Source organism: Gopherus evgoodei, chromosome 24 (genome assembly GCF_007399415.2).
Source record: "Gopherus evgoodei ecotype Sinaloan lineage chromosome 24, rGopEvg1_v1.p, whole genome shotgun sequence".
Taxonomy (NCBI): domain Eukaryota; kingdom Metazoa; phylum Chordata; order Testudines; family Testudinidae; genus Gopherus; species Gopherus evgoodei.
Window position 1 is genome coordinate 7,256,167 of NC_044345.1, and position 27,007 is coordinate 7,283,173.

At 45.0% G+C, this 27,007-nt stretch overlaps 1 protein-coding gene across 4 annotated transcripts in view; it reads right to left on the reverse strand.

The window, feature by feature from the left end:
- Positions 1-1,270: 1,270 nt before the first annotated feature.
- Positions 1,271-27,007, reverse strand: part of ARNT (aryl hydrocarbon receptor nuclear translocator) — a 39,145-nt gene continuing 13,408 nt past the window's right edge. Inside the window, exons 4-22 of one of the 4 annotated variants that reach the window (XM_030541920.1) lie at positions 25,006-25,050; positions 21,049-21,093; positions 18,675-18,888; positions 18,305-18,518; positions 17,511-17,610; positions 16,831-16,896; positions 15,655-15,740; positions 15,030-15,106; positions 14,220-14,354; positions 11,959-12,033; positions 10,941-11,092; positions 8,894-9,004; positions 8,251-8,326; positions 7,545-7,668; positions 6,758-6,857; positions 5,941-6,091; positions 4,913-5,072; positions 4,163-4,311; positions 1,271-3,065 (exon numbers count right to left, since the gene is read on the reverse strand). In XM_030541920.1, coding sequence (XP_030397780.1) covers positions 2,976-3,065; positions 4,163-4,311; positions 4,913-5,072; positions 5,941-6,091; positions 6,758-6,857; positions 7,545-7,668; positions 8,251-8,326; positions 8,894-9,004; positions 10,941-11,092; positions 11,959-12,033; positions 14,220-14,354; positions 15,030-15,106; positions 15,655-15,740; positions 16,831-16,896; positions 17,511-17,610; positions 18,305-18,518; positions 18,675-18,888; positions 21,049-21,093; positions 25,006-25,050 — 2,170 coding nt within the window. In that variant the 3' untranslated portion in view covers positions 1,271-2,975. Of the gene's footprint in view, positions 3,066-4,162; positions 4,312-4,912; positions 5,073-5,940; positions 6,092-6,757; positions 6,858-7,544; positions 7,669-8,250; positions 8,327-8,893; positions 9,005-10,940; positions 11,093-11,958; positions 12,034-14,219; positions 14,355-15,029; positions 15,107-15,654; positions 15,741-16,830; positions 16,897-17,510; positions 17,611-18,304; positions 18,519-18,674; positions 18,889-21,048; positions 21,094-25,005; positions 25,051-25,946; positions 26,199-27,007 lie in introns of those variants that run through there. The other 3 variants (XM_030541923.1, XM_030541921.1, XM_030541922.1) reach the window with 3 other exon arrangements.

The following is a 27,007-nucleotide window of genomic DNA, read 5'->3' on the forward strand; positions in this document are numbered from 1 at the left end:
CAGGTTTTTTTTCCTTATGGCCATATAGTTTCAGAGCATTTGTCAACAGGTTCATTCTGATTTTCAAGGTCAGAGCTGCCTTTCACCTTTATGAGACTGGTAAAATGACTACAGCTTTACCATTCGGGAGATGTCACAGACAGTTCTAGTCATTTTCACACGCATGCTTCTGCCATCCTGTTAATACAAGTTAACTCACAAGCCCTGCAAATTAACTCACAGGCAGACACTGCCATACTGAGTAGAAATACCTGGGAGAGTTAACACATTACAACTTTACCAAACAGATCTGCTCTAAGCCTGAGAAAACCCCCAGGCTGCACAGCCAAAGAGTTTGTGATAAAGTTATTTGGAACATGGTGAACTGCCAGAGCTGAAGAGAAGAGCCAAATGCAGTTATTGCTGTTAGCTCAGCTCCACACCCTTATAATCCACCCATCAGAGAGCAGATTAAGTATATGGGTAAAATTTTCAAAAGCTCATAAGTGATTTTTTAAAAGTGATTGTTTGAATCACTTTTGAAATGGGACTTCGGAATTTCTGAAGATTTGACCAAGGTCACTAGTGTCTGAACACTGTTTTACCAACGAAAGCGTGAGAATACAGTATAGGTTTGGTTCTTCTAATCCTAGTGTCAATATCATCTCTGGCAGGATACAGAAAATATTGAAACGTCTCATCGCACTTTACAACAGTTATTCACACAAATGTGTTTTGCTCCAATACTTCCACAGAGAGAGGTTACCTGCCCTACAAGTCTCGGAAATCTGCTCTTTGGAAGGTACATGTGAGCTGGCAAAGATTCCCCCTCAACACTGCCGCAAGATCTACTTGTCTGACAAAGACCACATCCTTCCTTTTCACAATCTTGCCATTAGAGCTTGGCAAAATTAGTAATAGTAATAATTGGAGATATACCAATCTCCTAGAACTGGAAGGCACCTTGAAAGGTCATTGAGTCCAGCCCCCTGTCTTCACTAGCAGGACCAAGTACTGATTTTTGCCCCAGATCCCTAAGTGGCCCCCTCAAGGATTGAGCTCACAGCCCTGGGTTTAGCAGGCCAATGCTCAAACCACTGAGCTATCCCTCCCTCTAATTATTTGCACAAAAAATTATTCTATGAAAAATGCAGATTCTGCATCCATGAAACACTTTGAATTTGCATTCAGTTCTCTGTTTTGTTTAAATAAAATGAAATAAGACACTGAATTTTTTTTATAAAGGTTGAAATGTTAGTTCCAAAGAACTTAGTTTCAAAATTTCCTTTGATTTTTTTTTTTTTAAACTCAGAAGCTTGAAATTTCTCACAATCAAAATGAAATGGTAAATTTGACCCAGCCAAATTTCTTTACTTTTGCAAAATTGCCAACCAGTGGAAATTCCATTATTTGTCTAGCTCTGATCTTACTGGCTGAAAGATAGTCACCCCAGGGCATTCCAGGAGGTCAGCATCCCTAATCTCATTTAACATGGAGCAGTGTGCATGCTTTAAAGGAACAAGACCAGCTTCCAACACATTTAATCCTGAAGAAAAACAGATTTCGCTTTTCAGGAAAGATTCTGTTTTTCCACCACAGCATTGGAGAGTTAGTTTCCCAGTGTTGAACCCAACAGCAGGCAGATCTACTTACTGAATGCAAGCAGCAAATTCTTGCCATGGGTACGATTTCACCATCACTTTTTAGAAAACAGGACCAGGAGGGAGCGTGAAGTTTGCCACAAGTTTTTCCAGGGAAGGTGCCAGAAAATGTGAACACAAGGCTTGAATCTTCAAGTTAAATACCTGTCTCGCTCTCCTCCATTTTGTATTTTGGCAATAGATCAGCACCTGACAGTAAGAAGTTCTTTAAGGGGTCAGTGAACATCAGACTGGAGATTGCCACTCTGATAGCTGAGTGAAGAGCACAACTCTTGGCTATTTACCAGATCCCTTACCCAGAAGCGAGAGAGGCAGAAGAGTCTGTTTCCAACAGGAGCTGGGCCTACAACTCAGAAATGGAGATTGTGGGAAAGGAGATAAAAATGGTAAAGTTGCACTAAAAGTGCCATGTTAGTCTTAATAGATACACTCACTGAAAACCCGTTTAACACTGGTTTATGGCAGCACTGAAGCCATCACTTGTGGACTGGTGCATCTAGAAAGCAAAGCTACATATGATAATTTAACACTTTATGGCTCATTATTTTCCCATCTTTAAGTGAATGAAAAATCCCCAAGTTTATAGGTCATGCTAACTAAAATACCAATATTAATTGCACTGTTTATGGAAGAGAGATGGGATTTCAAACAAACATGCTCTTCCTGAACATGGAAGCTCCTCAAACACACCCCGATCACAAGCCGGGGAGCCCGTAATAACCCTACTCTTTCCTCTCCAGAGAGATGACACAAAAGCTTCCTTGCTGAGGAGACCTGGAGTCCCAGTGAGAAAGGCTGGGTAAGCCAAGAAGGATTTGTAATCCCCCCAGCGTGTGTTAACCCTTTATAACTCGATCCTAGGGTAACATTTGAGAAAAAGGTTCCAATATTTAAGCTGTTACAATAAGTCTTTTAAAAAGTCACGGTATCAAAGACTGAAACTTTTAAAAAAACACCTCGAACTTTGGGAGATGCTTTCTGAAGGAGCCAGGAGTCTCTCCTCCCAACCCAGTGCACAGAGTAAGCCTCTTGCATGCATCCCGCAGTCTGTGGGAGTCTCCCTCCTGCATTCACCAATGCTTCATGAGTCCTGACGCCGCCTGATGAACAATCCCATGCATCTTCCACGTAGGGCTGGCAGCATTGCAGAGACCCCGCCTTCTCCTTCGGGACAAGCTGTCCATCCTGGATTCTTGGTTGGAAATTTCCACCTCCAGGAAGTAGGAAGTGTTTAGAAAGTTCAGGGGTCTGAGAAAAAAGACTTAGGTGCTTTTTCCTTTACAGGTAGATATTTATATAAGGGTTTGGGTTTTTTGGTTTTGTTTTTTTTTAATTTTATTCTGAAAAGGCAGGGAATATATTTAAGTCAGGGAATTCTTCATTGCTGTAGTTGGTTCCCTGGTCTCCCAGCATTGACAGCATGTCCTGGAAGAACAAAATAAGTTTTGTACCTGTCCTGTAGTCGCATGTAGGAGCTGGAGCCCCCATCATGACTAAGGCCCCTTTGTGCTAGGCGCTGTTCAAAAACAGAACAGATACTCCCTTCCCCAAGAGCTTACAGTCTAAAGAGTCCGGCAGACACATTCCAACTGCCTTTCGTAGTCTGGATACAAGCTATATTTCTCATAGGATCAGTGACTAACTGTAGCTACACTCCCCTGAGCAAACGGGGGGCTGAAGCTGACAACCGGACCCTGTGGAGTGCACAACACAGAGAAATTCTGTGAACAGTCATTACGGGGCTGTACTTTGTTTTAAAAACCCAACTGTTCCCTGTCTCCACAGAACAGGCCCAGCTCAGGCAGCAACACGAGTTCTGCAGAGGGCCCCACCCAGAGGCCTTAGCCCAGTTATGGACAAAACGCCTCAGAGGGGAAGTCAGTCTGCAGCCATTTTTGTACCTCATAGACCCAGAGACTAAGGTCAGAAGGGACCATTATGATCATCTAGTCTGACCTCCTGCACAATGCAGGCCACAGAATCTCACCCACCCACTCCTGTAACAAACCCTAACCTACGTCTGAGTTACTGAAGTCCTCAAATTGTGGTTTGAAGACCTCAAGCTACAGAGAATCCTCCAGCAAATGACCCGTGCCCCATGCTGCAGCAGAAGGCGAAAAGCCTCTGCGAATCTGCTCTGGAGGAAAACTCCTTCCTGACCCCAAATATGACGATCAGTTAAACCTTGATCATGTGGGCAAGACTCAGACAGCACCCAATACCTCCAAGACCGGTGAGTCAAGCCAATTCTGGCGGTGCTGAGTGAATTGGACTCCTGTCCACTGGAACACGTCAGGCCCCGCTGGGATCCCAAACTCAGCCAGATTCAAACCAGCTACCTAACAGTAGTGAACAGCTCCAGATCCCTTGACCGGTTCCTCCCCTGCGATCCAGCCCCACTTTGGATTATTACGGCTTTCACATCACGCTGGCCAAGGAGCCTGCACTTTTGTAAACCAAGCCCATACGTTCAACTAGGATTTACAGCCCTCCCTCAACGGGTTACAAAAATGCCATCTTACTGGGAAGACCTCAGGTTGGCTCGGCTGCTGCTGGACGTGCTGCTCCCCAGAGCTCCGCCCGTGGTGTTGTCCTGGCCACTGAGGCCACATGCCAACTCCTTCCGCTGTCCGTGTCTGAAACTGGGCTGGGGTCTGCCCGGTTTCAGTGGCTGTTCAACAGAGTAATAAGGTCAGCAAGTTGAGTCCACAGAAGAGTCTCTATCCAAGAGCCTTTAAGGGTCAGTAAACACAAGCACTGGCTGGTCAATGGTATTGCTTCAGGTGGACAACTTAGTATGGCAATAACGCCCAGCCACTTAACAGCAAGGGAAATCTGATCCTGCAGTATGAAGGATCCATCCTTGGTATTGTCCAACCAGCTCTGGACTGAATTTCCGACAAGGTCAGGACAATGGGATGCGAGTGGTTCCTTCTAACTCTAATCAACCTATGAATTTTTAGGAGTCCCCTCTCCTCCCCCCAGCCCATGCTGCAGCTGTTTGGAGTCTCTTTGGTTTCAGTCACCCCTTGCTCAGAGAGGAGAGGCAGGAATTCAGGTTTAGAAGTAACACTAGTATAGCATCCATGACGTTTTTACAAAAACAGAGGAAGAACATGGGGAGCTGCATCTGCCCGCACCTGGCCTAAATTTGGCCCTAGACCTATCTTGAAGCACAAATCCAAACAAGCCTCTTTTTAAAGGAGATTTTTATCCTGCCCCCCCAAGCAAGATTCGACGTATATTCCTTGTGCGACATGAACGACACTTACCGAAGCCTGTGCCGCGGTTGGCGAGGGGTGGATAAGCAGCCCCGCCAGGGGAAGCTGTGGAACTAGGTGCTGACATTGGACTGAAAGAGGAAGGGGTGCCTTGGAAACTCCCTATTCCAAATGAAGGGGATCGAGTCTTTGCAGTCTGCGAAGCCACTTGCTAGAATAGCAACGAGAAGTAAATGCTGTACTTATTCTGCTCTAATCTGAAAATGGCACTGGGTGCTGGACTGACGCAGCTCTGGTGAGCGACGTTCCCCAGCTACAAAGAAGGTACAGCATGTGCATTGCAAGCTTCTCCCCGCCAATCTGTCCCAGCCCGGCATCTGGAGGAACTCTCTCAGGTATCTGAGCGCCTTCCAGCCGTGCATTAAGCAACACAACTACACATCTGTCACACATCTGTTCTCTCCACAGACAGAGAAAGATGTACAGTGAAGTGCCTTGGTTTAATAGGGGATTTCTTTTGGTTCTTATAAATATACCTGTTGCTATGCATTTATCTAGGCCAGGTCAGAGAAATGAACCTTGCCCTTGGAGTGGAAGGAGGGGAGGGTTAGGATGGGCCTTTGTTCCTGGGGGAGATCATTCTCGTCTGGGACTGGCCCCTGCGGAAGTTCTGTCTCCTGCCCAGACGAGCTCTACTCTTATTGCTGATTGTGCCGGGGGGGGGGGGGGGGGGGGGGGCAGTTCGGCTCAATGATAGAGCAATTGTTTTCAGGGTGGAGGTCGAACACCTGTCTCCTTAGAAAAGATCTGGACCAATTCACACAAGCAGCTGCTGGGATTTCAGCTGCTAAGAGATGGTGATCGCTGTCAAACTGGAGTTGTTGAATGCATCCAACACAACGCACTCCATGTGCCAGAGGAATTTCTCCATCATTCTGCTATTCAGAAGTCAACCCCCTCAGAGCACTAATATTACAGGCTGCTAACGAAAGAGCAATTCTCATGACAGCAAGGTGTGTGTTTGTTGCAAACCTGTATCCCTTGGAAAAAGGCTCACCGGGCAATCTGAGAAATGTTACCTGTGCCGTGAACGACGGTCGTGTCGCCGACACCCAGTTAGTTGCAGTGACTGGAGCGGTATTGGAGTGGCGAGAAATCTGTGCTAAAATCTGGCCTGCTGAAGCAGGCTGGTGCTGGATGTTGATGACAGGGGGTACCATGCTACTGCTCCTACAATAGGAGAGAACATGGTTAAAAGAGTTAGCCTAGATTTAACAATTACCACTAGATGCACCATAGGAGGCATTACAAGCATGGGCAGACAGGTATTATGCATCTGGAGGTAATCCACAATGCCCACACAACCTGTATACCTCAATTACAAAACAAGAGCGCGTGCTGGGCTGGGCTGCTAGCCCAACTTGGAGATGATGTGTCAGAGCATGCACGCCTGCCTATGCTGTCTGTCCACTTGTAGTAATATTTCCACCAGTGTCTAGCAGGCAATTAATATAAACAAACATGCAAAATCAAGTGGCTTCAGTGAATGAAAAGACAATGGTGTCTGAGTACTAGAGACACCCTGCCACATGTTTCCTAGGGGTTTTAAACTTGCATTTTAAGAACTGCAGGAATATTCCACTGTGATATGATCCAGCACTTGCAAGAAACAGTCAATTCTGGTGTACTGGGAGTCCCCTTTAGGGCAACAGAGTCTGTTCATTCTGGATAGTTATTACAATCCAATTATCTTTTAGCAGCGGCCAGACACCACACAGCACTGTCACCTTCGTTTCTTCTGTTGCTCCTCCAGAAAACTACGCCTGGACAAACCGAGCAGAAAGAGAAAGATACAATTCACAGCAACCCGACCCCAGTCCAGCATGCCAACTTCACCTGAAACTTTCGGTGGGCCGCGCAGGAGTGAAAGTGTTTCCCTGGGGGAAGAGTGGCTGATTGGCCGGCACTGTGCTGGCAGGAAGGACTTTGCTCTGATCTGTGAAAGAAAGGCAAACAGGTTAGCGCCCATGACAAGCCAATGCCAAGGGTGGGAGGCCAAGACAAAGGCTGTTAGCAAGGAACCTAAACACCTGAGCTCTCCATGTCAAGTTTGATTCTTTGGCTTAAACAGCTTGGCTAGATAAGGGACAGTCTTGTTACAGGCATTACCCAGACTCAGACTGCAGATGGTTCCTTAACAGCTTATGTAATTTGATTGCCTCTTAATTGTTTTTTAATAAGCTTGGCCTTAAGATCTTTTTGGGGCTTAGGATGTTCACTGTTGTCTGTTCCGAGTCACGGAAAACAAATTTGCTCTCCGAGGATTGGCAGAAGGGGTTATGAGGAGATCCCAGACCCGAGACACTTGGCCCGAGGGGTAGGGCAAAAGACTACCCCTGTCCTCCTGAAGCGTTGCCAAGATGCTGACTGCAGTGAGGAAGGCACTGCTGGGAAGGCAGCAACCAGAGGGAAAAGGTTAGAGGCAGACTGGTGGGTGAGTGGGATGCTGGAGACATTCCTGTTCCGCAAAAGAAGGGACTGCTCTCTCCACTTCAGAACCTGTCCCTAGCACTAGATTCATTTAAACAGAACAAGTGATGATACCAAGCCAGGACTAAGATCGAGGAACAGAGCCAAATGAACTTCTAGGCTAACTCCGCAATCTGCACACCACAATCCCTACCTGTATTGATGCCGGAGTAGATTTCACTGAACCGCGGGTCCCTCTCCTGACTAAACAGAGCCTCCGTTTTCTCCAGTGGTTTGCTGCGTTCTGGGCCAGCAGCAGTCACAGGCTGGACAGCAACCTGGATCATAGGAGGGAGATATAAGCACGAGCAACCAATAGGCAAAACAGAGGGCAAAGGAAGGTTGCCTATGAGGTTACAGAGGAAGCCACTTAGGAAGCTGCTGCCTATGATAAAGAGCAGAGGGCATTTGTTGCCTGTCTTTTTACATACACCTTGGTCTGCAAGGTGCTTTAGCGCAGACTCAATGTCCACTTGGATTGGTCCAGACTGATGGTGCTGAGCGTATTGACGGCTCAAGAATGGGGAGTGCACAGAGGCAGTTCTCAGGGGGACATGGGCACCCCAAGCAGAGGAACTGAGCACCAGGGCACTCAGAATTCTGGATGCAGCTTTGCCCTGCTCTGCCGGAGAGGCTGTGCCAGCACCTGATGGAGAGATGAGGGCATTACTCATGCAGGGCAGGTGGCAGGCCCAACTCTGTTCTCTCAAAAAGTCACAGCATGGGCTCCAGTGAAACCCAGCAACTCAGACTCCTATGCGGTGGCCTCAAGCTACTGCTCTATGGGCCAGTTTTCATCTATAGTCAGGAACAGATCACAACACACAGAACAAAGACCATCAAGATCCCTGCTGATTTACCTGCGAGTGGTCATAACTGGACAGACTCTCTCTTCCTGGGACCACTTCCAGCGCAGTCTGTTGTGGCTGCTGCTGCCTAAAATAGAACGTGAATGTAATAAGAACTGGGTCTTGCTAAAAACAACTGAGCTCTGATCCGCCAGCAGCCAGGAATGTGAGTGTCTCTACAAAAGCAAGCAGGACTGCTACAGTACTACTGGAGATTCTGCCTATGCTCAACCCCCATCAAAAAAAAAAAAAAAACCCACACATTGTCCAGCATGACCAGATTAAGACTCCACCCTGCAAAAGGAGGTTTCTGCGACAGAGGCTCACAGCATCAACCATTCAACTCTCTTGTAAGCAATCAATCTTCTGCATGGCCCATTGGACTCCAGCAGATCAGCTGCTATTCTTTTCCGCTCATTTAAAAATTAATTACCAGTTCAGCATTAGCCCTGCTACTTAACTAGGTCAGCTGATTGCTGTAATAAATATTTTGGCGCTCTTGACTCAGACCTTTAACCCTAGAGTGTCTGTTCCTTTGGCAAAGAGCAAAGTAGGGGCAAGATGAGAGAACTGACAGGCCTATAAAAACAAGAAGGCCAGGTAGGGGAAGAGAGAGGAGATGACCAAAGTTAAAGGCACGGTAGACGCCTCTCACCTTGATGCCAGCTGAGCTGTGCCCACGTCCAGGGGGAGGCTGACATTCTGTCCTTGCTGTGGCCGCTGCATCGAGTTAGACACAGCAGGCCGAGACTCTTGGCTTGAGTTCCTTAATGTCGTTTAAACAAAGGGAGAGAGAAAAGTAAAGGTGCAAGTGTCAGTTACCATCCTTTAAAATTTGCCTCTTTTGGTTCAGACGTGGGTCCGAGAGCCTCATCTTTGCAAAAGCCCAATGAAGTCAATGGACCGATCGGCAAACTTCAACGACCTTTGAATGAGACATCTAATAGGATACACAGCTGGGATCCAAAGGGCACTAGCCCCCCCAAAAAAACATACACAACAGGAAGAAGAGCTGCTATTACATTTGTATATGCTGGAAGCCTCCCCAGTTAGATACAGCTGAAATAAGCAGCACTCCCCAAGGTTACCAGGCCTAAAACATACATGACTTACCATATGAGTCAGTAAATAAATCATAGATCGAGCAGGATGCCCGCAGTAAGGGGCAACTGTTAAGCCTAATATAAACCCTGACGGTATCCTCTGGGCTCTGTTTCAGTCTAGTCACCAAGCCTGTCTAGCGGAACGTAACTCAACTTTAACAAGCTTTCCCATAAGGTAGAAAAATCTGATACATCTCAACATGTGTTTTAAAAGCTGTTGCTTCTGCCCAGGAGAGAGTACTTGGGTCTGTGAAAAATAAAACTGAGCACAGTGCACAGAGTGAGCGAAGAGCCTGGCAGCTGGAATGCACCATATGCTATCCGCTGCACAGCTGTGCTTTTCTGGTCTGAACTCGAGTGGTATATTTGGAATCTGGAGTATGGAAATGGGAATGGATTTGTGTGGACTGAATAAGAGAAGGAGAGAATACGATCAAAGAGATGCCTCTAATGCCAGGAAAAGCTAGAGTGCACATCAGAAGCGCGGTTAGAATACAGATTCTTGGATCCTTACCCCCTGCTCATATCATGGTGGTCTAGAACCAAAGGGAAGCCCCTAGAGGGACCGAATTAATATTGCTCTGAATCTTTTTAAGGGAGTCTGATTAGAATGGGTTTCTCCTACTGGTGGGTGGATAAGGTGCACTGCTGACTGTACAGCATGATAGAGAAAGGTCCACAAGGGACCCTGAACATCCAACTCAAAGGCTGCCCTCTTTGTCCACGAGCACAGATGACCTGCCTTGCCTCTTGTCCAGCTGGACAGATGGCCTGTAAGGCCAATATTAGCTGTGCAGGTACAAGAGACGTGCCTGCCAGACTCAAGCGTTCCCTCTCAGGATCTCAAGTGCTAGGCCTGTACGAAGAGCCTTGTGCTCCCCCTAGGAAGAGGCAGCATCCCTCGACTACCCACGATGGACAGCCAACTATGGCACAGTATTGCCACGCCACCATGATGGCCAAGAAGGGAAAGGGTGGTGGGTCGTGAAGATAGTAACAGAGAGAGCACAATTTTTATTGCAGTTTCACAATTAGTGGAGATTCTTTCCTGACTCTAGGATGAGCTGCTGAAGCAAGCAGACAATGCCAAAGTCAATATTTAATTTCTAGTGTCAGCTGAGGCTTTTTCAGCTCACATTCAAAGGGTGGCTTTTAAAATCCAGTCCCCAACCTATCCATGCCTCGTCCTGCTGCCATGGAAGCCAAGTGCTATGTTAAAATACATTCTCCTAGTAGTAACACTCCAAATGCAGATATACAGCCTGAAGAGTCAATGCACCACCAGCACGTTAAGAAGTTAAACAACTGAATTTTGACAGCGCCCTAAACTCCCAACTGAGCATCCAAATGAATATTAAAAACATTTCGCAGCCGGCACTGCACCACGGTCAGAATACTGCCCAGTGTAGTTAGTGATTTTTCAGGAAAGCACAGAAGCTTGGGGAGGGAGGGAGAAAGAGGGGGTGATGGTGGGAGAACCCAAGCTCATAAAGCATCCGATCTGTGTAGCTGGTCATACAGGGAGGCACTAGGTCAGGCAAAGTGCACATGCTATCGCTGAAAGTGCTCATGGATTGAAAGCCATTGCCATGTACATACTTAACGTTGGTGTTGGTACAGATGATGTACTCAATCTCATCTGAGTAGGGGTTCTGGAAGGAAAAGGAGCTGGTTCTCATCCAGAGCCATTCACGGTTTTTGGACCGGAATCGGAACATGACTGACAGAACCTGGCCTTTTAACTTCACCACCTAGAAAAATTTAACGCCATCAGTAATACCTGATAAAAATAAGACGTTTGAGAACAGTGTTGTTTATAAGCAAACACCCACCCTGCTAGCAGCTGACTATGGCACTCTTTGTCGTAAGGCTACGATATTGTACCCTGCTTCCCAGCCACAATACAACTACTCTATTCTTTTAAACTCTTTTTATATTCCTCCAGTGTCCTGACTTGCCAGGATGATGATATGGGAGTGGAATGTAGCATTTTTTTATGCCTTCAATTAATGCTCTTTGCAGCAATGGAATATACAAAAATAAGAACAAAAAGGTTAATTTCTCCAGCAACTAAAGATTGTCCAGTTTATGATTCTTACTATTGGGTAAAACCAATGAGGAGCTGCTTTTCAGAATCATCAGTAGTGGAGTCTTTCCTGCCCTGTCAAGTCAAGCACCCTCAGAGGAGAGAGTAACAGCACCAAGAGGGCCAGCAAGCCACATCCATTTAAAGTTCGGACACCTTACGCATGGCAAGGCAGATGAACTGGTGTCTGAACACAGCCACTGAAGCATGGCCTTGATATCAACACTTTGTACTCACATCTCTGGTCTCTGACAACTAGCAGCAAAAGGAGGAATTCAAAAATAAATTAGACACGCAAACCCACCCAGTTTCATTTTGCATGTTAGCAAGTTCTCTTGTGTTTAATAATCTATTCAAATGTATGCTACTCAGTAACTGAGAAATTTAAGGCCAACGAGGTGTGATTTGCTGCCTTGACAAAACTCTAAACTAGTTTAGTTCCAGTGCACAGCAGACAGCCAATAGGAATATGGGTTTACGAGCTGTGATGCAGATCAACTTGTAAGCAGCCAAGCTGGCTAAATATATTACCTGCTGAAAGCTGTCCCGCAAAAGCTGCTGGTCTTCTGGGTGGCAGAAATCCACGATATCTTTCCCCAAGAGTTCCTAATTTTGAAGTGGAAAAGAAAAAAAAAAGTCTCCATTTAACAAGCAGACTCCCTGCTTTCGGCCTGCTCGAGTAGTTCCACTTTGGACTAATGCTTACAACTCCCACATACAACTCTCCGGAACAAAAACTTCAGGCCATCCACCGATTTTAGGAACTGATGCACTTTTACAAAACACAGCACCACAGCAGCTGACCCTGATGTTTAATCTGTAACTCAGAAGTGGAGTCAAAGACCTTGCTTCAATCAAATTTGCTCTAAATATATGCCAGATCTACCTCCCTCCACTGACCTGTGTTACACAAGAACATCAGAATGGCCGCACTGTGCCAGACCAATGCTCCATCTAGCCCAGGGTCCTGTCTTCTGACAATGGCCAATGCCAAATGCTTCCAAGGGAACAAACAGAATAATTATTTAGGGATCCATCCACTGGCAGTCTCAGACTCTGGCAGTCAGAGGCTTGGGGACACCCAGAGCATGAGATTGCATCCTTGACCATTTTGGCTAATAACCATTGACGGACCTATCCTCCTAATTCTTTTTTTGAATTCAGTTATAGTTTTGGCCTTCACAACATCCCCTGGCAATGAGTTCCACAGGCTGACTGTGCGTTGTGTGAAGAAGTACTTCCTTTGTTTTAAACCTGGTACCTATTAATTTCATCGGGTGACCCCAGTTCTTGTGTTACATGAAGAGGTCAGTAACACCTCCTCATTCACGTTCTCCACACCAGTCATGATTTTACAGACCTCCGTCCTATCCCGCTTTAGTCGCCTCTTTTCCATGATGAATAGTCCCAGTCTTTTTAATCTCTCCTCATATGGAAGCTGTTCCAACCCTGGCATCATTTCTGTTGCCCTTCTCTGTGGCTTTTCCGTTTCTAACATATATTTTAGAGATGGGGTGACCAGAACTGCACCCAGCATTCAAGGTGTGGGCATACCATGGATTCATATAGTGGCATTATAATATTTACTGTCTTATTATCGATCCCTTTCCTAATCGCTCCTAACATTGTTAGCTTTCTTGACTGCCGCTGCATACAGAGCGGTTGTTTTCAGAGAACTCTCCAATGACTCCAAGATCTCGAGCGGTAACAGCTAATTTAGACTCCATTTTGTATGTACAGTTGGGATTATGTTTTCCAATGTGCCTTATTTTGCATTTATCAACACAATTTCATCTGCCATTTTGTTGCCCTGCTACTCAGTTTTGTCAGAGCCTTTGTAACTCTTCGCAGTCTGCTCTGGACTTAACTATCTTGAGTAAATTTGTATCATCTGCAAACTTTGCCACCTCACTGTTTACCCCTTTTTCCAGATCATTTATGAACATGTTGAACAGCACTGGTAACAGTACAGATTCCTGGGGGACACCGCTATTTACTTCTCTCCATTATGAAAACTGACCATTCATTCTTCCTAACCATTGTTTCCCGTCTTTTACCAGCTACTGATCCATGAGAAGACCTTCCCTCTTATCCCATGTCTGCTCAGTTTGCTTAAGAGCCTTTGGTGAGGGACCTTGTCACAGACTTTCTGAAAGTCCAAGTACATTATACCCACTGGATCACCCTTATCCATGTCTTTGTTGACACACTCAAAGAATTCCAGTAGACTGGATTTCCCTTTACAGGAGCTGTGTTGACTCTTCCCCAACAAATTGTGTTTATCTAGGTGTCTGATAATTCTGTTCTTTACTATATAGTTTCAACCAATTTGCCTGGTACTGAAATTAATCTTACTGGCCTGTAATGGCAGGCTCACCCCTGGAGACTTTTTTAAAAATTGGTGTCACATTTGTTATCCTCCAGTCATTTGGAAATAAAATTGATTTAAGTGAGATACCACAGTTGTTAGTTCTGCATGTTCATATGTGAGCTCCTTCTTGGGTGAATACCACCTGGTCCTGGTGACTTATTACTGTTTAATGTATTGATTTGTTCCAAAACTTCCTCTACTGACACCTCAAAACTGTGACAGTTCCTCAGATTTGTCACCTTTCATCTGTTTTCTAAGCAACTAGAGGAGCCGAAATTGATGGCTGGTTCAATACCTAAGAACTAATTTGTTTTAGCTCAGTTCTATCAGACAACTGAAGCCATGATATGTGGAGCAGGGAGGAGGGAAAGCCAGTTTGATTTGCAGCAAGCTACATTGGGAAGCTTCTACCGTTTGTCACCTGTGGTTGGTAGCCAACTGTAGCCACGCAGCGGTGATCTACGAAGGTGAAAATGCTTTCGGTGTTGTGTCGGGAGATGAACTCAGTTGGCTGACAAATGCTGTTCAGGTCTGTGCAGTTGGGTGAGCTAGTGACCTGAAAAACAAGACAGATTTGGTTTCAGGTTTAAAGAAAGCCACTAAGACGTGCAAGCGTGCCCTCCCAGCCATGTATACAATGGGTGCTTGGCCTGGTTGAAAAGAATTTTCTCCCACTGAACCATGAAGCAGGCATCGCTGCTTGGAAAGGAACAGGAGGCAGATATTAAATAGGAATGTCTCTAAAGTATGTCAGAAAGGTGGAATAAAGCGGCATCTGAGCCCAGGTAAATCCATACCCAATTCAAAGGCTAATTAAATATTTACTAACACTTATACAGCCCTTTGCACATTTCCACATGCTCACAACACCCCCATGAGTTGAGATGCCAGCATGAGATAAAGAGCAGGAATTGTGAAGCCAGATGGGGCATTCAGTGCACTTGCTGGCATATCAGTCCCCAGAATGCACATGGCAGGTTTCAGAGTGCTGGGCTGGGCTTGTGAGAAATCCACCGTTAAGTTTCTGTAGGCGTTGCAAGCCAGAGTTTTATTCTCCAGAGATTTATTGTGTTTGATTTATCTAGACCCACAAATGACACGGCTGGGAGGAAAGGAACATAGATGGGCTGCATGGAGAGAATATACTGCTCAAGGCCCTTGGAGAGAAAATAGGAAGGTGCTTTAATTCTCAGCAGCACCACATTCCTGTTGAATGTAAGTTTCTACTGACCTGTAGTCTGCCAATGGCTACAAGGCAAAATTTGCTGCCCTGGCCAGCATCCGGGTCATCGTCTGGCAATGAGACACCTGAGACAAAAGACGAGAGAAAGTTGAAGGAATTACAGCATGACAAGCGTACCAGAAACCCCTAACCCCACACAGGAAGCAGCAAGAGAAGCATCTCTGATTTCAACATTTCACACCTTTCTGTTATTTTGCCGCCAGTCACTTTCTCCTAGTCAAAAGGGTTTGACAGGCTAAAAACAAGTTCAAGTTCAACGCCTGTGCAGTTTTCAGCTTACTCAAACTGTTATATGAAAGACAAAGGAAAGAATAATGTGAGTCTAGTTTCAGCCCTGGGTTCTCTAGTGGACTGTGTTCTGAAAGCGCAACCCACTCTCCTGACCACCAGGAACATCCCATCCTTCGATAAACTCTCAGACCTATAGGAACTGATTCAGCAGAGTTCGGTACCCTTTTTAGTTCTCTCTGAATTTTGAATTGTGTCTCCAAACACCCCGGCTTAGCAGCATGGCCAGTCTGAAAGCAAGAACAAGAATGTGCCAACAACACAGACTGGCTTAAGAGCAGACTTGGTAACTCAAACACTTCCAGAAGCTGGCATGATTCCTTACCTGCTGGGGGCCAGGCTTTTATATACCCTGTGCAATGCACCACCACGTAATGGGGCTCCCCATCTTTCACTGCACTCAAGCCACTCCTAGAGAAGTCAAAACAATTAAGATTATTATTTTTATGTTTAAGAGGCTCAGCTTATTTTGGATTCTTTCAATAACTGAAATGAAGGGCCTTCAGGGAGGGAGTAGTCCCTGAGCCTGCCCGCCCAATGAAATCTAATTTAGATCCCTTCATGGCTGTTAGCCAAGATGGTCAGGGACGCAACCCCATGCTCTGGGTGTCCCAAACAGCTCGGGCTGTCAGACCCGGGGCGCGGAGGGTGGGGTTTTCCCAGCTGTAAGCCACACATGGGCTGACTGCCAATAGGTGATGCACATAACGCAGTGTATACACAGACACTGCACTGCCCTAACTACATCGCCTTAAGTGCTACCCCTCTTGTGGAGGTGGAGGTATTACATTGGCGTAGTGGGTGACTTACATCGTTGGGAGGGACATCGTAGTACAGACACAGAGTTAGGACTACCTAAGCTGCCTTATAATCGACCTAACTCTGTAGTGCAGACCAAGCCTAAGACTGACTGCCAGAAGCTGGGACTGGATGCCAGGGGATAGATCACTGAAGATCTGCCGTCCTATTTATTCTCTCTGGAGCATCTGGCTCCAGCCATTGTCAGAAGACAAGACTCTGGGCTAGACAGACCACTGGTCTAACCCAGTATGGTCGGTCTTATGTTCTTAAGGTCAGACGCATGCACAATGAGTTATTACATGTGCTGTAATTTCCAGGCACTGAACACATATGAGCCTGCCTTAATGTCCTTTAAAAGTAACACTGCCCTTGTTTTCAAAATATATTAAAGCCTATGGGAACAGAATCTCAACCTGTGCTCTACTGCTGGAACTTTAATCTATACACTGCATAGAATAATGGGGTCTGAGGTTTTAATCTGCACATTAACAGTGTCTTGTGGAAAGTGGCATTGCTAAGGTCTCTCTCCATTGACAGCGTACGTATTTAAGCACTCAAAGAGGCTGTGCTATAGCATCTCATATATGCTTTCTGTACCACGCAACCCACACCGCTCTCAGGTCTTTTTTTTTTAACTCTGTTACTCAGTGTGGTGCAAGACTCATATGCATCACCTTTAAATGCGATCACTGCAGATTACCTGCATCGGCTCCTCACGAAGCTGAGTCTATTCATGGAGGCTGGATCCACTGAGCTGTTGCCACACCTGGAGCAGTCAAGAGGGGGAAAAAAAAGGTGTAAACCCCAATGGTAAAGACTGCAAATAAGGTACTTTGCCCCTTTATTCAAGATTCCACAATGCTTCACAAACATGAATTGAGCCCTGGTCTACACTACAAACTTATGTCAGTATAACGATGTCATTCAGGAGCATGACAAATCCACACTCCTGAGCAATACCATTACATCGCCTGAATTTTCGGTGTAGACAGTGCTATGTCGATGGGAGAAGCCGACATCGCTACCGCCTCTTGGGGGTAACTAGCCCTACTTTACTGAAGCAGAGGGCTAGGTGACCTGCCCAAGGTCAGAGCAGGTCAATGGCAGAGCTGGAACAGACTCGGAGTCCTTGAGCTGCCTGTGGTTACATTTCTGAGAGCTGTACCATCCCCTTAAAGCAGAGTGGGAAAAGTAAGTGTCTTAGAGCTGAACCCCATTAGGAAATCAGGTTTTACAGAGCCACCTTCCACTTCATCGAACCTAAGAAGGCTGAAAGAGACAGAGAAAAGCTTAACTGCTCTGATATTGGTTAAGCAGCCAGTTCGCAGGTTTAGCCATGGGCTCATGCAACCAGATCTCCTATCAGAGTCCCCGTATTACCTCATTCGACATATGAAGGACCTCCTTGAGCCCATGCACATTCTCATGGATTGCTGGCCTTCCTTCTTGACTGTCCCAGTCTTTAGATCAAGGATTCGGCCTGAGGGGAGAAGAAAGAGACAAGCAAAGTGACGCTGCTCTGCAGGACAACTTCTGGGATCATCACTCAGTATCACCAGGATACACCAGACAGCATACGGGCACCACTTAATTTTCTAAGCAGCAGCTACTACATAACCAGCTTTAAACTAGGACACAGCAGTGCATAAATCCCACATGACACTGAAACTAAAGACTGGCTCTTGATCTGGGTCTTCCTACAGAAGCTGGTCCCCTGCTCCAGAGGCTGACAGCATTATGGTCAGCCCTGATGCTAGAGGGGTAAAAGGAAAGACCTCAAAGCTAAACAGCTTGAGCAGATCCAGGCACATTGTTTAAGGGTTCCTTGGCAGCCCATCCACTTGTCAGATGGGAAGGTAGTGTCTCTCTCATGTCCATGCATATTTGAGGATGGAGAGAGAGATGCAATGCTTTAACAGGGGTGTAGTAGCGTGCCCCTCCCAGTAACAGATTTAGCACCGTGAACAAGAAGAACAATGGAAATTCAGCCTATATGCATCTTCTGATGCATCCTCAGGATCTTTGTTAGAGGCCCAGGGTGGTCTGTTCCGCTTATTAGGAACAAAACGATCCAGTTCTAGCCTCATAGGACCATCCACATGCCAGGCCAACGGGTGCACTACAAATTCTGGGAATCGTCGGCAGGGCACAGTTTCCACAGCAGGCTTCTTTACCTGTCAGAGCATTCTCCGAGGTGGAGAGTTGCTCCCTCAGTTTGTCCACATCGTCAGGATGCACCTGGTCGTACAGGGTGCTGCTAAACCATTCGGACTGCGGCTGGTTCAGGACAGGAGTCACCGAGTCCGAGACATATACCACCCTTCCGGTCTCACAAGACACTATGAACAGAAAGCCATCGGCTGCTTCTAGAATCAAGTGTTTGAGTTCCTGCATACAGAATAGACATGTTCTTAACCCAGTGACGAGACAGTCATCACCCACCAGCTACCTTCAAGCTCTTAATCGCCCACGTTAAGTCGCCCTCTGGCTGAGCTACACATTGAGCTCTTTCAGTCTTTCCTTAGAAGCAAAATCAGCAGAGACCTGATCAGTGAGAAACGAGGGTTTGTAGGTGCCACCAGTGGAAGTGTTGCCAGTGCCCCGCAAAGACTTCATGTGAGACACAGCCATACGCAAGATAGTCAGCTTGTCAGGCTTGCGAGCCAGGGCGCTGCAGGTGGGCACCATGTCTGACAGCTCCGTGATGTAGGCGGTCATCTTGTTCCTACGCCTGCGCTCTATCTCGCTGTGATTCTCCCTGGGAAAGCAGATGTGGAGAGGTTACAAGAGCCAAACGGCTCAGCTCTTTTGCCACGTCCACCCTTCCTGGGTTCCCGCCAGGCCGGAGCGCAAAACAAAAAGATGGGCCAGAATCCTCAGAAGGGCTGCAAAAGCCTCCCATGCTGGGCATGCATGAAAGAACACGGGAAAAACAAGTGCAAGGGAGAGAAGCTAGAGCCAGGACATCTTTGCCAAAGACAAGAGCATCTCGCTCTAAATTATATTTATTAAAGAAGTCTCGAAGGACACCAAGTTAGGGCTAAGCTACTTCAACACGGGAAGCTCTCTACAGCTGATCGAGAGCACAGTTCTGCAGAAAACCACTAACCTATAACAGTAATAGAGGTTTCCTCACAGTTACTGTGGTGATGCTCCTTTGAAATAAGTAAACTGTACAGACCTGATTCTGTTACACTAAAGCACCTTTTACGCCATGCTGGACACAAAAAGGCTGTAGAGTGGTTGTAAATGTAATTTCTGTCCACTGCTGGAGTTTCTATATACAACCATTAGGGACTATGGCTTGCTAATTTCATCTCTAGTATAAAACAAAGTGAACTCTACAAGCAGCCCAATGTCCTTACCTGTGAGACACATACCTGTACCTCGTGTCCCACCACATTACCACTGGTGCAGAGGTACAGATTCCTAGAGATGCATTAGAACTAAGGTTCCTTGATTTGATCCCACTAGTGGGTTTAACATGCCTGTCTCAGCAATCCGTCTGCTCCTGGGGGACATTCCCTATTGGCACCCCCAGGATAGAGGCTAACGTGTTCACATGTTGCATTTATGGATCAAGTGCAATTTAATTGGGTTATGAAGGTGGATTTTTCAAACCAGAAGATAATGCCAGGTTTCCTATAGGAAAGATTGATTAGAGGTGCAAACAGAGTGGATCAGATGCAAGGAATCACACGATGGGAGATGAAACTGGATGGATGACAGCAAGTGGAAGAAACGGTAAAAAAAATGAACTAAATACGATAGATGAAAAAGGGAAAACTTTAAAAAAAAATGAAGTCTCATCTATTAGGCTTATGCAGTTTTTAATGGGGACTTGCTTTATGCTGAAGGGAGAATGGCGTTTGGCACAGTGCTTTGAATATCCCATTCATCTTTAATTTAGCTTTCCATTGTTGCAACGAAAATTTACCTGCCCAGACACGTGTTACTCACCTACTCTGTCTGTCAGGATAATGGGGAAATCAATCAATGCTATTTTACTTGCCCCATTGCAAAAACCTCTTCCCAACAAGAAGGATTTTGCAAGGCAGCCGTAACGAGAGATTGTGGGGTCGCTGCTTAATTGAAGAAGAACGAGGACTCCTGGAAGTACTGCATTCTACTGTCTACACAAGCAGCTAAAAAGTCCCTCGTCCGCCAGACACACACTTAGGGGTCTTCCTTTAAGCCACTGACCATCTTTTTCTTATCTGGTCAGAAATATTTCAACTCTGAAATGCTGCATTTCCAGAAGGTGTGTCTGTTTCTTAGATAGAATGTAATAAGCCAACGAGAACCTTGTCAGATTCTAAACACACAAACCCACGTAATGATTCTGTGAATTACTTAAGGAGTGACTTTTCAATAACATTAAAAAACAAACAAACAACCTTCCTCTTTTACAGCACCGTGTCCATTCTGTTTGGCCATACACAAACCAGTATTTGGCATAGTCCTGCGTTAAGAAAAAGTCTGGCCAATACAAATGTGATATCTATTTATACCGTGGTAAAAGGCACCATCGCAATGGGGCAGGAGCTTACAAACTGGGTATTCCGGCACCTAGCCTCTCTCAGTCCAGCAGAAGAGAGGTTTTACTTGCCAAGGCTGAAGTTAGCAGAGCTACAGTAATCTGTGAAAGCGCTGGCCCAGCCACACACTGCCCTGCAATCTTCCTGCTGTCTGGGTTTGGATGCAAACCAATTCTTTTGAGGGTATTCCTGCAAGATGTTCTCACAAGGAGAATACAGCTTGAAGTTTTACTATCACACAGATTTCCAGAAGTCTGTCCAGTTTCAAGTCCTTTATTGCAGCAGATAAGGGGAAAAAAAAAGTGGAGATGCCTGGAGAAACATCAAGGAGAGGAAGTACTCTGCTTTGCCATGCTTGAAATCTCCATTCTCCTACCTACCTGGCAAGTCTTTCCTTATCCGCTGAACTCTGCTCATCATCAGACCTAAAAATAAAATTAGTGAACTAAGCTAAAATGGAAAAAAGTTTAAAGAAATGAAAAAACGGGAAGATGTATTAGGAAACCCAACCTGCAGATACATCTGTTCTGTAATAAGACAGACCACAAAACAAAGAGGTCATTAAACGTATTCTGTTATACACTTATCTAGCATCTTCTATCAAAGTGTCTCAAAGCGCTCTGAAAACATCAAACAAGCCTATATGGTAGGCAAGTGTCAGATTCATTTTTACAGATGGGTAAACCGAGGCACACAAATCATTTTGCAGAAGGTCAGCAGCAGTGCTGGAAAAAGCCCCCAGAAGTCCTGACTCTCAGTCACATTAAAATACACTTACCTCCCTAAATAACGAGAAGGAAGGTATTTTTAATCAATATAAACAGCCTGTTGATTCGTAGTGTTAACATACTAGTGAGTTAGACAAAAGACACTCAGACTTCGCATACAAGGACACCCACAAATGCCAAGAGAGTCAGAGACCAAGACACAAGTGCCCTTTATAACACTGTAAAATACACAGACACCACGTGATGAGACGGAGTTGGCATACATTTGGGACAACCACATTATGCAAGAGTGGTGAAACCACAAAGGTATTGTGCAAGCCATCTAAACAAGGAGCCTACAGAAACCTTATCACACCACCACGTTTGCTCATATAGCATTGTTACAGAAAAGTCTTGGGGGTGAGGGGGAGAGAAACTTTCAAAAGTTTGCTGATATTTTTTCCAAACCTCCCTGTCCTTCAAACCAGGTTGCTTTAAGGTACCACATCATGATTCAAAAGCTACATTTGTAAGTTTTCAGATACTAAATGTTCTCTATAAATCAGGGAGCTACAATTTTATGTTTAGTCTCCCACTGCTTGCCAGGCATAAAAAAAGCACGCTCTTCAAAATAGAGTTAGGATTCATGGAGTGGAGCATAAGTTTCTAGCACTGGCCAACTGTGATCTACTGGCCCTTAAAACAGTTATCAGTCCTGTACTGAATAGCTGATGTTTGACTTTAGAGCCCTGGTTTACTCAATACATATTTTGAGGAAAAAGGGGGGAGCAGGGGAAGAAAGAGAGACTCTCAGCTGGTAAATTGTGGCCATATGAAAGATGCTCAGAGGTCCCAATAGAGATGGATTAATGGGCAAAATAGGTGCAATTTAATTCCATGGATACAAAGGACTTTTGTCCCTGGGTATCACGATCGAATGTGTTGTATAAATATATATTTTATCCAACCCCAATCTTTACTGCATTCATCATTCCACCAGCAGTGAAAGTTTCCAATTCTACACACTGATAAAGAGTAATCATACAGCAGGAATGTATGGAGGTTTTTAAGGTCAGGCTTGACAAAGCCCTGGCTGGGATGATTTAGTTGAGAATTGGTCCTGCTTTGAGCAGGCGGTTGGACTAGATGACCTCCTGAGGTCCCTTCCAACCCTGATACAGGTCTGTCTTATCTTACTGGGGTTACGTTCCGCAGTTAGCGCGTAAAGCGAAAATCGCGTATAGTCAAAATTACACTGAGTGTAATGGCGGCGGAATCACCCACACTACAGAAACAGTATTTAAATTGTTATTTTTCTTTTTTGTTGTTTTTGCCAACCGCGTAAAGCTGAAATCGCACATGTTAAATGCGCCTAAGATACGACAGACCTGTATTCTACCAATGTAACACCCACATATTTGCAGTACTATTCTACACTTGAAGTAACTTGCTGTCTTGCTGGCTGCCTTACAGTCAACACATACAGGAGAGAATGTATCCACTTACACCACTAAGGAACAGACACTAAGTGCTGAAGATAGGCAGAATGATGTTGGAAACAGTGGTCCTGCACATTAGCAGCTCAATGCCCCCGCTGTTTCATTTGTTTAATTTTTTAACCACAAGAGTGGAGGTTAAAGGCAGCAGCTGTTTGTTTTAACCTGGGTAATTATAAGGTCCATCGCTGCTAACATTTGTAGCTATGTATGCCAAGATAAGGAGAACCTGATCTCATACTTCAGGGCATGAGTTGATCACATGCAGAGGGTCAAGATGAATTTCCACACAACCTCACGTGCAACACTGCACCACTGGCTTGGAGTATTATAGAGTCAACTCAACTCCTGAGAAGAGTCAGGGACTGAAACAGTATATCCAAGTCGAGAGCTAACGGTCTGACCCTGTAGAGCAGTTCTAGGATATCACATCACATGATACCAAGAGAACCTATGCTACATTATGCATCGATAATGCTTAAAGAATCTGCCTTTTTTATTATATTTAAGTTTCTTCAAAAGCCACCAAGGCCATACTTATACTAGGGAAAGAAGTCTTCTTCACACAGGTTAGCCAGTGCAGGTTGGTTAATGTGAACTGAAGTGAACTGGCAATTAACTCAAAGTACAAAAGCCTAGTGAAGTTGAGCCCATAGTGTTATCTTGTAGATGTATGTACTGCCCCTAATAGTCCTGAAGAGGCTGGTTTTGAGAGTTCGCTCTCTGTGCTGCGACTTTTGTTGTTAAGAAGGTTACAGCTGCAGTGCAAATGCACATAACAAGGAGTTAGGAAAGAAACCTGGAAATGCAGAGCTACTGTAACAATAGAACTCGAGCACAGGAACACTATAGCTTACCCAAGGAGCTCTGCGAAAGCCCCACCCCCACACACACCATTTTTAATCTTTTTCCCTTTCAGAGGTCCAACACTGGTGCACACAGTCCTGCCTGAGACGGGCTCCCTACGGAAGGGTCAGTACCATTCCTGCCTCCTCTGCACCCCCAAACCTCAAGATCCACGATCCACTACGCTGCAAGGCCCTTTGCCCATAGCATTTTAGTGAATGGAAGTTCTTTATAAACCCAAGTAACATCCTTTGCTTTCTCTCCGGAGGAATACTAGCAGTTCTGACATTGAGTAAGGGCCATAATTTATACCCAGAAATGAGCCTCATGCTCTAAAGTCTGTATTTTAACTCCACCAAGCTCAGGAGCATATCGATCTAGCGCATTCATTGGTTCTAGCTGCATGATTTAGCTGCTTAATACAAGTCATTGCATGCAGTGATGCTAATGCTTTAGAGCTGCTTATTTTGGCTAAGAGTTTAGCAAAATCAGAAGACAAAATGGACTCTCACAATGAAGATGTGGACTGGAGACAGCATTCAGAACATACATAACACAAACATTTGGCAACATTACAAACTCACGGTAAAAAAAACATATAAATTAAACATTTCAAATCAGCTTAAATTAGCTTCACTCTAGCCCTGCGGTGCCCCTTCAATGCGCCCAAGGCAACCAGAGAAATACAACAGTGCCAGCACCCAGTTCTGGATGGTATAGAGAGCTTCCTGCAAAGCGTTCAGTGCCCTCAGCTCCCATTGACTTCAGCTGTGCTTGAGGAAAGTGCTACAGCACCAACATTATCAGGCACTTCCCTCAAACTTCAAGGTCAAAGAGTTCTAATAATGCTATTGTATTATCTGGTCTGTAAAAAAAACCCAATTCATTTATCCACACCGCTCTGGCAGAATTCCTTTACAAAATACACAAGCAGGCAACACGCAGGAGGCATACTACAGGCAGAAAAGGAAACACTCTACAAGTACAGTTCATTACAAGCATGCGGCACACTTGTATTTTTATAAGATCTGGGGGCTCCTAATCGACAGCTGAACAAGAAGCAGCATCGCAAAAAAGTCACACTGAATTAGTTTGATACCTTTACAATCAAACTGTTCTAAAGCAATTTTGCAGGATTTTTAGCTTCCCTCGTGCAAGATGTAGGCTTTCCTCAGGGAAAAAAAAAAACAAAAACAAAAAATGAGAAGGGTGATGAACATGAACTACCAGGCAGGAGAGGTGCCCCAGATGTAAGCAGTAGGACTTTGTGGGTTTTATGGATTCTTACCTGGCAAATCTCTCTTTATCATTTGGGATCTGATCATCATCACATCTAGGAGGGGGAGAAAGGAAAAAAATGTTTTAAAATACTTACATGTCATTCCTTTTCACCAATAAAGTAACAAGCTGATTAAATTGTGTGGGAGAGCCACACACTGAACAAAATACACCAGTTACGTAGAATACAAGTTACAACCTGACATAGTGAAGTCATAGCTTTGTTCCCCATTCTCAAGTGCTTAGAGATGAATAAGCCTATTAGTTACATTTCTTCCATATGACACATAAGAGTGATCTCATGCCAAGATCACCTCTCATTGCCTGAATATCGTAAGTAAAATAGCTTAAATTACGCTTTGAAGATGCCATTTTTCCCATAGTCTCACCCATTCAATGACTTAGAAATCAGTAGATAAATCCTACATTCACTACAAAAATAAAGAAGCCGGAACCATTGTCATGCTCATTAGCCATTCCAAAGCTTGAATGGCATTAAATTGCATAGCAAAATGCCATGCAGCCTGGGAAAAACTGACAAATTGACATATGGATTGTGAGTTTCATTAGACTCAGACTCTAAGGCCAAAAGGGAACGTCATAATCATCTCGTCTGATCTCCTGCACATTGCAAGTCACAGAAACTCACCCACCCACTCCTGTGGTAAGCCCATAGCCTCAAGCTGAGTAAATCTAGATCTGAGGACTTCAGTAAAAGACTTAAAATGACAGAGAATCTACCTCTTACTCTAGTTCAAACCAGCAAGCAACCCGTGACCAGTGCAGCAAAGGAAGATGAAAAAATCCCCCTGAGTCGCTGCCAATCTGATCTCAGGAGAAAATTCCTTCCCGACCCCAAATATGGCAGTCAGTTAGACCCTGACCATGTGGGCAAGACCCACAGGACATACACTTGGGAAAGAATTCTCTGTAGTAACTTAGAGCCCTCACCTTCTAGTGTTCCATCTCTGGCCATTGAAGATACTTGCTAATAGCAGTCACGGATGGGCCATCTACCATTGTAGGCACCCCTCATAAACGTTAGGATTTTTTACCACTATGTCTCCCCTTCGAAGGCAGCTCCAGAACTTCACTCCTCTGATGGTTAGAAACCTTGAGCTAATGTCAAGCCTAAAGTTAGCCAGTTTATAGCCATTTGTTCTTGTGCCAACATTGGCCCTTAACTTAAATAACTCCTCTCCCTCCCTGGTGTTTACCCCTCAGATGTATTTAAAGAGAGCAATCATATCTCCCCCAAACCCTTCACCTTGTTAGGCTAAACAAGAAAAGTTGCTTAAGTCTCCTCTCTTCAGGTAGGTTCTCCATTCCTCTGATCATGCGGAGAAGGGCTACAGGTTCCAGTTCGAATTCATGTTCCTTAAACATGGAAGACCAGAATAGCACGGTGTTCCAGAAGAGGTCTCACCACTGCCTTGTATGATGGCAATAACGCTTCCCCATATCTACTGGAAATACCTCGTCTAATGCATCCTACGATTGCATTAGAGTTGTCTAAATCAAAAAAACGATCCATGTAACTACAGATTAATTACATGAGCTCTTCATGACTTCCCAATCTTCCATATGGATTATGATAAATAGGGACGTTTGCAGCCACTGGGAGTTCTCAGCTGTAGGGAGCTGCTGTAAGCTAACCTAGAGCCTCCGTACAATAGATGGAATGGCAAATTGCTAGGACAGTAATGGAAACTCAGCTCATTAGCAAAAGGGTTTGACCTTGTTATAGGAGAAACATACTGTTAGGCTAGACTTGTATTCCCAAAGGACACACCGAACAGCTGCTTAAGTTGCCTTTGAAAGATCTAAAAGGAGTTAAATCACATTTGCTTTCCTCCATTAGCCACTTTGTTACACTAGCAGGGATGTTTCTGCGGCACCATACTTAATTTTAACAACTGAAATAACCGAGTGATGTATTACTCTATAGCGAGCACCTGTCTTGTCTTGGCTCATCAAGACTCACCACTAGAAAACATTTTTGGTTTAGGCAT